The 10,939-nt window shown below is 43.6% G+C and overlaps 1 protein-coding gene across 1 annotated transcript in view; it reads right to left on the bottom strand.

Moving 5' to 3' along the window:
• The window catches only part of LOC148360303 (uncharacterized), a 24,303-nt gene extending 18,819 nt beyond the window's left edge, over window positions 1-5,484 (bottom strand). Inside the window, exons 1-3 of the mRNA XM_088343866.1 lie at window positions 5,292-5,484; window positions 5,191-5,208; window positions 1,527-1,832 (exon numbers count right to left, since the gene is read on the bottom strand). Of these exons, the coding sequence (XP_088199992.1) occupies window positions 1,527-1,832; window positions 5,191-5,208; window positions 5,292-5,340 (373 nt within the window). The 5' untranslated portion in view covers window positions 5,341-5,484. The remainder of the gene's footprint in view (window positions 1-1,526; window positions 1,833-5,190; window positions 5,209-5,291) is intronic.
• Window positions 5,485-10,939: the final 5,455 nt, after the last annotated feature.

The raw sequence follows: 10,939 nt of genomic DNA, 5'->3' as shown, positions 1-10,939 counted from the left end.
ACAGCACCGTTTGATTTCATAGAACTCACCAGAACAGACTCTGAATCTTGTTAACGTGGTAAATGGCTATTTGAGTGCACTGCAGTCTCTATTTTCAGTTTCATGGGAAGTATTTTAGTCGTCTTGTTGACATACGGCAGAGGTGTCCAAACTTTACGGAAAGCGTGCGAGGTTCCTGGCATTCTTCGAACGATCTTTCAGAAATTCACCCTCCGGGAAAGGTTTGTGGTACTTGGCGATCGACCTCTTAGCTCACCTTTCTAGAATTGTCATGGAGTCTGGTAAAAAAGCGCTGCGGTGCCATTAAAACAACTCCCAGTTGCTTCACCTTTTCACAGTGTTTGTTTAAGCAGTTCGCTTTTTGAAGTCAACAAGGTTCCCCTCTTTGGATTATATTCTTTGAAAACAGCCATAGTAAGCCGCAGCCCCCGCAGTCAACTTTCCTTTTTTTATTGACAGTTGGAAAAGGGGTGGGCTAAAAGACAGAAAGCTGAAGGACAATTGGCCAAAATGCTACTGCCATCATCTGGGGAAATGGTGAGTTGTTTTTTTTCCGGAGTACAAATTGATTTTATACTGCAGTCAATATTACTGGCGGGCCACATCATATTTTTCTGACAGAGGGTGCAGGCCAGTAAAAATGTGTTCACGGGCCATAACTGGCCCCCGGGCCAAACTTTGGACTAACGTGCTTTACAGGGTTTGTATTTTTGTTACATTGCTGAGATTAGGAGATACAGAGAGATACAGAAATACAGGGATACAAAGATACAGATAGATGTCTAGATAGATGTCTAGATAGATAGATATATGGATGTCTAGATAGCTCTCTATCTAGATATCTAGATAGATGTCTAGATAGATGTCTAGATAGCTCTCTATCTAGATAGATATCTAGATATATGTCTAGATAGATGTCTAGATAGATAGATAAATAAATGTCTAGATACATAAATGTCTAGATAGATAGATGTCTAGATAGATGTCTAGATAGATAGATAGATATATAGATGTCTAGATAGCTCTCTATATAGATATATATCTAGATATATGTCTAGATAGATAGATAGATGTCTAGATAGATAGATAGATGTCTAGATAGATAGAGATAAAGGGAGAGAGAGACACAGAGATAGAGAGAAAGAAACAGGGGGATGAGAAATATACATAATATACATACACACTTCCTCATAAGGCCATTGAACCTTGAAAGCTTTTCATTTTTGTGGCTCACAACCCTTCAACAAATTGGGGTCTCTTAGAAAAGTTTGAGGGTTATCATTTTTTTTTTTACGAATACAATTTTTACTCTCTTGTGTCTCAAATTTATTTTCTATTGATTTTGCAACTCATTCAATGAACGGAACACGCTATCGTCTTGGTACGTAGCGTACGTTCCGTCTAGTTTCTCGGTCCGACACGGCTCTTTCCACATTTTGGGTTGCTCGGCTCTGCTTTAGCCTATCACAATGCAGAACACACTGCAGTTTGCCAAGTAGCAAAAGAGGAAAAAGTATCATACCGACCTTGGACCAGCAGCTCCAGGGTGCGTTCAATGACCCCCTGAGTATCAAACATCAGAAGCGTGTAAATCCCACTATCCGTCCTCTTGACTTTTGTGATTTTCATCGTTCCGTTTCTGACATCGAATTGAAATCTTTTCAATGGACTCGACTGAACTTGGCTCCCAAATCCTTCAAGGAAAAGTATTTTCCCTTTGAGCCAGGTGTATCTCAGAGGGACCTTGTCCATTAAACGGATCTCCATCTCCCCTCCCAGGGGTCCGTAACACTTAGCTCCGTTGACTCGGCCGTCGCAGGGCTTTCCGGCACCTGTTCCAAAAAAATTGAAACGATCAAACCTGTGATTTAAGCGGGGGTCTCAAACCATGGCAACAAACGTTGAACATGAAACAAAAGAACACAACAGGCTAGCCGAATGCAAGATAAAAGATGCTAGACCGGAACCGATCAGCAGAAAATCGTACGGCTGAATGACCGAAAACGTGCAGTAAGCAGCCAGACTACCCGAGAACCAATGTTGTGGATTGTCTGGAGTCGGCTTGCATCAGGAACGCATTAGGATAGAAAAAAGGGAAATTCCAACTTGTTTACCCCGAGTGCAAATGTTGGCAAATATTATTAACGATCGCCTTGGACGAAGGACTGGCGTTCGCCCTGCCAAGATTTCTTGGCAGGGAGCAGGCCAGGTAAACCGACCCAGGACGTTTCTTGGAAGCCGACCCCAAAACAATTCGTGGAAGTTATATGAAAGATTAAAAAATAATCGGTCCGGTGGCGTGGATGTACACGTGAAAGGGGGACGGACGAAAACGAATACCGATGTTGTATTAGGATATAAAAAGCCACCCGTCTATGAAGACGAGGAGAGACTTTGAGATTCCTGTTGCAATAAACGAACTCTCCCTCTGACGTCACGACTCCGTTGCACCTTGTTTTTCAAGTATTATTAGTATATTGTGGGGCAAATTGATCGGGCTGTTTCCACATTACAAACAACGAAAAAAACGAGAGAAAAAAACATCAGATATTGTTACAGTTGCCACGGCGCCCAATTGGCCCCGCCCATGGACACCAACTGAAACGCGTTGACAGATTGCTGCCGGACTACTTAAACGCTGTCTTGTGAGTCGTCTGGTGTCAGAGCGTCTGCGAAACTCCTGCTAGACTCCGTTGTGATATGCCAAGTCCTTTGAATCTCCGTTTTTGCCTGTGTTTTGATTATTTTCGGCCCGATCTGTTTGATTTTGACCACCCCTTAGTTCTGATTTCAATCTACTTCCGCCACCATCGATCCCCGGATCGAGTGTGCGCTCTTTCATCCTCTCTCCAATAAACTGCGAGTAACGTTACGCGATTGGGTTCTCATTCCTGTCTCCTGTCCTGGTTTGTGACAGATTTGGCCAGCTAGCCAACTGCTAACCTATACCTATTGAAACGGGGAGCCTTCGGCAGCCCTCTGTTGCTAACGGTGAGCTCTCCCGACAATATCATTACCAACCTAAAAGGTGGCGAAATCAAAACAGGAATGCACGTTGTATGGGCGGCAGGTAAACTTATCTCACAAACATTTTGATTATCTAAACAAGCAACCTGGACAAGTGACAAAGTAAGCAAAGTTCCAGTTTGAGGTGGCCTGTCATTCCAGAAGGTCCCTCGGCTGCATCTGTTCCTTGTTTTATCTGCGGATAATAATTTCTTCAGCCACTTTCGATCCCCCTGTTCCGGTAGCAAGTAGGAGGTGTATCAGCTGCGTCAGATACTGTTCCAGGTCAGAAGTGAAGATACCTCAGTTGCAGCCGGTTCCTCTCCTGGCTGCAAGTAGAAGGTCCCTCAGTTTCTTTTGTTCCTTGTTCCAGAAGTGAAAGAGAAGGTCCCTATGCCAAATAAATTCCCTGTTCCAGGGCAGAGGTGAAGGTCCTTCAGTCGCATCCTGTCCCTGTCCCAGAAACAAAGAGCAGGTCCCTCTCTTCCCTGTTGCAGGACCGGGCTAAAGTTCCTTCAGTTGAATCCGGTCCCTGATCTGGCTACGAGTCAAAAGTTCCTTTCGCCGCGTTTGGTCCCTAGTTCCGTAATCTTGGAAAAGGTCAGCCACTTCAGTTCCCTGTTGTAGAAGACTGGTTAATGTCCCTCGTCCGCATCAGGCCGCCTGCTCCCACGGCGAGGAGAAAGTTCCTGAGCCACTTCAGTTCCCTGTTCCATGGTCAAGACGAAGGTCCCTTGGTTGTATCTGGTCCCTGAGGAAAGGGTCCCTTCGCCGCTTCAGTTCCCTGTCCTGACGATGAGGTGAAGTTCCCTCAGCCATTTCTGATCAACCTTTTCAGCTTTTCGGTGGGCACTGCTGAGTGGGTTGGGAATGGCGTGCCCTGGTGCTGCTGGGGCTTCATGTGAGAAGTTGTTGCCCCACCCGGTCCTGGTTGAAAGATCTTCACCTGTTTCTGATGGTTTTCTGGTGTGCTACTCTCTGATGTACTGTGTTTCTCCTTCAGGGTTTTAGTTTTAGATGAAGATAGACACTTATCCTAGTGAAACTGTGGACCTGGTAAGAGGGACATTAATCAGGGGAAGACCCCATGCAGGCCAGACCCTCCATCCCAATGCCCCAATTCACTTTATTCTTTTTTGTGCAGAATGCTGAGATGATGGGTATGGAGTATCATACTGCTACATCTGTCTTTCACCTCCACTGGTTTCCTGACTGCTTGAGTCTACTAGGCGCTGTACCGTTGAGGTTTTTACTACAGAATATTCTGAGCACAAGTGAGAAGCAGAGCAGAGCTTTTTGATTAACAAGTGAGCAGGTAAGAACGCTGACAATCAATTGTATCAGCTGGGACAAAAACAGAACTTTGGAGGTAGTGGAAAAAAACCTCGACTTCGCACCAGCCCTTTTTCAGACCGCGTCTGGCAAGTACTGATAAAACTCAAGGCCTTCTCTGGACTGAAAACTAGATGTCATGATTACTGATGTGCATCACCTGTGCCCGCTCCTTTGGCGCCAACTGCCTGAGACTCTGATTGGCTCTCTGTCCCTATTTAAACCCACTCCTATCCGTCCCCTTTTGTCAGTCCGTCTGCAAACCTCAGTTTACTCTAGGCAAGCCTTTTTCGACCCTGACTCCCACCTGTTTTTTGCTCCCGTCCGTTCCCAGGCTTCGACCCGTTTTTGATCCTGACAACTACTCTCCCGTCCCGGCTTTTGAACTCTTTTTGTCCCCGGCCACGTCTACTCCTTTCCTGGCTTACGACTCGCTTACGACCACGTTTTTGCTCTCCTGTCCCGGTTACTGACCCGTTTCTGTTCCCGACACCGCCATCGCTCGCCACGGAAGTTCCACTTCCGAGTATCAGAGCGACCTGCTTCCCGCGTCCAGCATTCCCCGGACGGTGGGCGCAACCCTTTCTCTTTCTTCTAATAAATCTTGTGAGAAACGCAACGCACGTGGGTCCTGTCTCCGTTCTGGTTTTGACATTAAAAGTGACACTGAGGGAAAAATATAAAAGAATATTCTGTAAATTCTAATGTTTTTTAGATGAGTCAGGATTATTTTGGTGGCTTGCTACAAAATATTCCTATAACTCTTTTCCATATCATATTTTCAGGACACAGAATCCTCTTGATATTTCAACAACAGACATGGAATATATTCTATATTTTTTCTTGACTCACCCGCCTCTTCTGCCGAAACTGTTTCAAAAAACAAAAAGAAACAGGCTCAACATCAAAAACTCACCAATTCTTCGTCTAGATTTCCTCTTTTAAAAACTGACCTTGACCAACTGTCAGGAACCATACAACGAGAAGAGTCGGAGAGTTCATATCTTTGACGATCAAAACACTCTGAGCAGTTATATTTGTCTTTTTCTCTTAAAGTTGATTGCTCAAAAGGAAGGGGAGGTTTCACTTCCTGTTTTGTCTATTTTATGGTTAAAGATTTTAGGCAAGAGCACCACCTGGTGGACAGTCACCACTACAGATTTACATCAAACGTATGAGCAGAATGGCCCTGCGTTGTCAAGTCAAGTCAAGTCATTTTTATTTGTGACGCCCTAAATCACGAAGAGTCTCAAAGGGCTTCACAGATTGTTACACTATATTACACAAACTATTTTCAACCGACAAGAGGAGTAGGTTATTCGTATGCAATGGAGTAGAAGTGAGTTTTAAGTTTAGATTCAAACATTTCCACTGAGGTTGCAGATCGAATCTCAGGGGGAAGAGCATTCCACGGCACCGGTGCCCGGATGGAGAACGCTCTCGAACCAGCAGAAGACTTCTTTGCTCTCGGGATCATCAGAAGACCGGCACTCTCAGATCGTAGGCTTCGGACCGGGACATAGTGGCAGATCAGATCTGAAAGATAAGAGGGAGCAAGTCCATGTATGATTTTGTACAATACTAAGAGAACTTTGAAGTCACATCTTTGGCTAACTGGGAGCCAATGCAGGTTAGCCAAAATCGGTGTTATGTGATCGTACTTTTTTGTCCTGGTTAAAAGCCTCGCTGCGGCATTTTGTACTAGCTGAAGAGACTTGATTCTGGACTTCGGGAGACCGGAGAGTAGTGCATTGCAGTAATCGAGACGGGAGGTAACAAATGCATGAATTATTGTTTCCGCATCAGACTGAGACAGTATTGAACGGATTTTAGCAATGTTGCGAAGATGGAAGAAGGCAGTTCTAGTAATTTGCTTTACATGCATCTCAAAGGATAGATCAGGGTCAAATATGACACCTAAATTTTTAACTGAGTCACTCTGTGTGATGTGACATTTGTCAATGTTCACAGCAGTTTTTGAGAATAAGTCCCGGCATTTAGAAGGACCAATGACTAACATTTCGGTCTTTTCAGAGTTAAGACGCAAGAAATTGAGTGACATCCACTCTTTTATCTCAGTGAGACAGGCCTCCAAATTTCCACAGTTTAGTGTGGAAGATTCCTCCAACGGAAGATATAGTTGAGTGTCGTCTGCGTAGCAATGGAAGCTGATATTGTACTTGCGAATAATATCACCTCATGGAAGCATGTAAATGTTGAAAAGTAGGGGGGCGAGCACTGAACCCTGCGGAACACCGCAGGTAACATTAAAGGGCTCAGATGTCGTTTCACCATATTTAACACAGTGCGTCCTATCTGAGAGGTAGGATTTGAACCACGAGAGCACAGCTCCTGAGAGACCAATCCATTTTTCCAACCGTTCTAGTAGGATATTGTGGCGCACTGTGTCAAAAGCAGCACTAAGATCCAGCAGCAGCAAAAGTGATGAAGCGCCAGAATCCATTGACATTAGGAGATCATTTGTTACCTTGATCAGAGCTGTCTCAGTAGAGTGGTTAGCCCTGAATCCTGATTGCATGGATTCAAAAAGGTTATTCTCGGATATGAAAGCATTCAGCTGCTGTGCCACTACTCTTTCGAGTACTTTAGAGAGGAAAGGTAGGTTTGACACAGGTCTGTAATTACTTAATATTTCTGGATCAAGGTTGGGTCGTTTCAGTGTGGGTTTAATAACGGCGGACTTAAAAGCTGCTGGAACTACACCTGAGGAGAGTGATGTATTTATAATATTTAGAACTGAAGGCCCAAGGACGCTAAAAAGACTTTTAATAAGTGAACCTGGGAGAGGGTCGAACTGGCAAGTTGTCGGTTTGGCCGCATTCACCACTTGTTTGAGATCATCAAGTGACAGTTCACTAAAACCGGCCATTTTCCCAGGGCAGCCACCCTGTCGTGCATCTGTAAATTTCAGTCCTTTAATACGTGTGGTACTAACAATATCTTTTGCAATTTCTTCCTGTATGCATTGAATCTTCTTAGTGAAGAAGACCATTAAGTCCTGAGCAGAGTGTGTCGAACTGTCTGCGATAGCCTGTTGCCTTGTAAGCGATGCTACAGTGTCAAAAAGGGCTTTGGGGTTGTTCTTTTGAGACGCAATCACCTTCGAAAGGTAGGCCGATTTAGCAGAGGCAAGGGCCGCTTTATACTTTAACAAGCTGTCACACCAGGTTTGATGGAAAACCTCAAGCTTGGTAGCGCGCCATTTTCTCTCCCATTTCCTGCATTCTTTTTTAAGGGCTCTAGTTTCATCAGTAAACCAAGGTGTGCGTCTTTTAGGACGTGATTTTAGTTTTATGGGCGCTATTGAATCCAGCACACTAGTCAGGGTGGTATTGAACTCATTCATGAGTGAGTCAATCGAGCCATTGTATTTAGGAAAGGACGCAACTGCTCCAGGAAGGAGTTCAAAGAGCTCAGAAACTGTGCCAGTGCTTATATTGCGTCCGCTAAATCCCTCAGCTTTATTAACTCTACATTTAGTTAGCACCTCAAATGTCACTAAATAATGATCGGAGATAACAGTAGTACACGGTAGAACCATAATGTTTGAGGTTAAAACTCCTCGAGTCAGAATCAAGTCTAGCGTGTTCCCATTTTTATGGGTTGGCAAGTCAACCAGTTGAGTAAAACCAAATGCATCAATTAGAGAACTAAACGCAATAGTAAGTGAACTGTGTGGGGAGTTCATATGAATGTTAAAGTCTCCCATAATTATAATTTTGTCTGCATAGGTTACTAGTTCAGACAAAAGTTCATCAAATTCGTCTAAGAAAGTTGTGTATGGCCCAGGTGCACGATAGATAGTTATTACATCAATTGACAATTGAGGGGACCGCATCACAAGAGCCTCAAACGTTTTGTAATTATTAGAGGTACGTGTATTAAATTTGAGCGATTTTTCAGAGATTAGCGCAACACCACCACCTCTTTTCAGCGTGCGTGCTATATGACTACTCTCGTAGTCTGGGGGAGAGGCATAATTTAGCGCTAAGTGCTCATCCGGGCGTAACCACGTTTCACAAAGACCCATACAGTTAAGTTTATAATCACGAATAATGTTATCAACAAGTAAAGCTTTTGGAGCAAGCGATCTAATATTTAACAGACCAAATTTCAGCTTTGCTGAATCATTTGACTTAGCTGAACTCTTTGTAGTCTTTGTCGAGATCTTCAAAAGCTCCCGGCGTTGTGGCCGCTCGTGAGCGCTGAGTTTAAAGCGTCGGTTGTCCGGCGAGGAATGAATGGTGGAATTAGTTACATCCTCGCGTCCATCCTCGCGTCCATCTTGCTGCTTGGACTTCACACGCTTCACACATCTACCTGCACGGCAACCACGCTTCTGTTTCCTTTCTTTACGGGGCCGCCGCCGTCGTTTATTAAGAGGAATAGCTGTCCACAAGGATGCCGGGTCTCTTTGAAGTTCGCTCGGCGTTATAAAAAGTGCCCGAAAAGTCGAAATTTAGACGCCCACCCAACCGAATAAGTTCGTCCCTACTGTAAGTGTTTTTGGCCACACATGTGTCCAAAAGTGAAAGCAAAAAAGACAAGAGAACGGCAATAAATAGAAGATTAGCTGGACAACGAGCCGCAAGCATGTATCCATGCGCCGCCATGGCGTTGTTGGGCATTCTCCTTGGGCGAGGTTGTTGGGGCTGTGGTTTATTGAAAAAGCGCCACACAGTGTGTCACGGTTGCCATGGCGCCCAATTGGCCCCGCCCGCGTGGCGCTAGCTGCGGCTCATTAACAGATTGACTTCCCTCCTATTTAAGCTCAGTGCTCTCACTCACCCTTAGTTAGTTCGTCAACGAACCTCTGCACCGCAAGACGTGGGTTATTTCCTGTCCGGTATTGTTCCCGTTTACTTTGTCCTGTCTAATTTCGGTTTCCAGTTTTGTTTCCGCCTATTTTGGTCCTGTTTATTATTTTCTCCAGTTTTCGTTCCCATCTAGTTTCTCCTGTTTATTTTCGATATCCTGATTCGTTATCTATCCTGTCCGGTATCGACCCCATCTGTCCGATATCTGCTCCCGCATTTGGAGTCGATCTCGTCGGTCTCTGGCTTCCTGTCTTCCCACGCCAGACCGGCTGCCTAACGTGCATGACTCCCCATTTCCCGTAAAATAAAAGGCTTGTGTGAGAACGTCACGCGATTGGGTCCTGATCCGGTACCTTCAATAAAGTACGACGAGGTGTGTTGAAGTGGACAGGTGTGTACTTTCGTGTCACTCGCAAGTACAATTGTAAACATTAGGGGACACACCGCTTGTGCTCAGTAACAATGTGGCATTTTGGGTATTGTAGTCCTTGTTTTATTAGGCACATAACATCACATAGAGAGAGGGATTGGATAGTCACTTTACATTGTTTTCCTGTTGACTTTAGTTGTGAACAATATGATTGCAGGGTATTTTCCTATGTCTACTTGACCAGTTGTCCCAGGTTGTAGGCGTTAGATTTATTGATTTTTCACTGCAGTGCTAAACACATTTTATATTGTTGAACTGTTTACTTTTGTTGTGTGAAATTACTTGAAGTAGCATATAGATAGATAGATAGATAGATAGATAGATAGATAGATAGATAGATAGATAGATAGATAGATAGATAGATAGATAGATAGATAGATAGATAGATAGATAGATAGATAGATAGATAGATAGATAGATAGATAGATAGATAGATAGATAGATAGATAGATAGATAGATAGATAGATAGATAGATAGAAGTCTAGATAGAAGTCTAGATAGATGTCTAGAGAGATAGATGTCTAGAGAGATAGATGTCTAGAGAGATAGATGTCTAGAGAGATAGTCAGTAGCCTAGATGGTAAGGCGCCCGCTTTGAGACTGGGAGGTCGGTGGTTCGCGCCCCGGCCGAGTCATTCCTAAGACTTAAAAAGTGGTCGGCGGCGCCCTCTGTTGGCTACAACGGGTCAGGTGCAATCGACATTTCGTTCTGTGTACATTGTTACACAGAATGACAATACAAGGAAATTATTATTATTATTATGTCTAGATAGATGTCTGGATAGATGTCTAGATGTCTAGATGTCTAGATGTCTAGATGTCTAGATGTCTAGATAGATAGATAGATAGATAGATAGATAGATAGATAGATAGATAGATGTCTAGAGAGAAGTCTAGAGAGAAGTCTAGAGAGATGTCTAGATAGATAGATAGATAGATAGATAGATAGATAGATAGATAGATAGATAGATAGATAGATAGATAGATAGATAGATAGATAGATGTCTGGATAGATAGATAGATGGATAGATAGATAGATGTCTAGATAGATAGATAGATAGATAGATAGATATTCTTTATTCATCTCCGTAGGGAAATTCACTTATTCTTATTAATTCTTGCCCCTGTACTTCAATAATAATTATGTCTCAGAGTTAGTTAATTTTGTATCTTGAATTCTAGGTTATAGTGTGAAACCGCAGCGGAAATTCTTATTTCGTCCTTAAAGATAAGAGCAACCCCATGTCATCTTCGTAACATTTTTCAAGGTTTTTTTTATTTGTTTTTAACAGCCGTCGGAGTCCGTTAAACGCCATCCAATTGTTATCAGCA

This window comes from Urocampus carinirostris, chromosome 9 (assembly GCF_059441175.1).
Source record: "Urocampus carinirostris isolate Australia breed hairy pipefish chromosome 9, RoL_Ucar_1.0, whole genome shotgun sequence".
Taxonomy (NCBI): Eukaryota; Metazoa; Chordata; class Actinopteri; order Syngnathiformes; family Syngnathidae; genus Urocampus; species Urocampus carinirostris.
The sequence above is the reverse complement of the archived record's forward strand: the minus strand, read 5'-3'. Positions and strand labels throughout refer to the sequence as shown.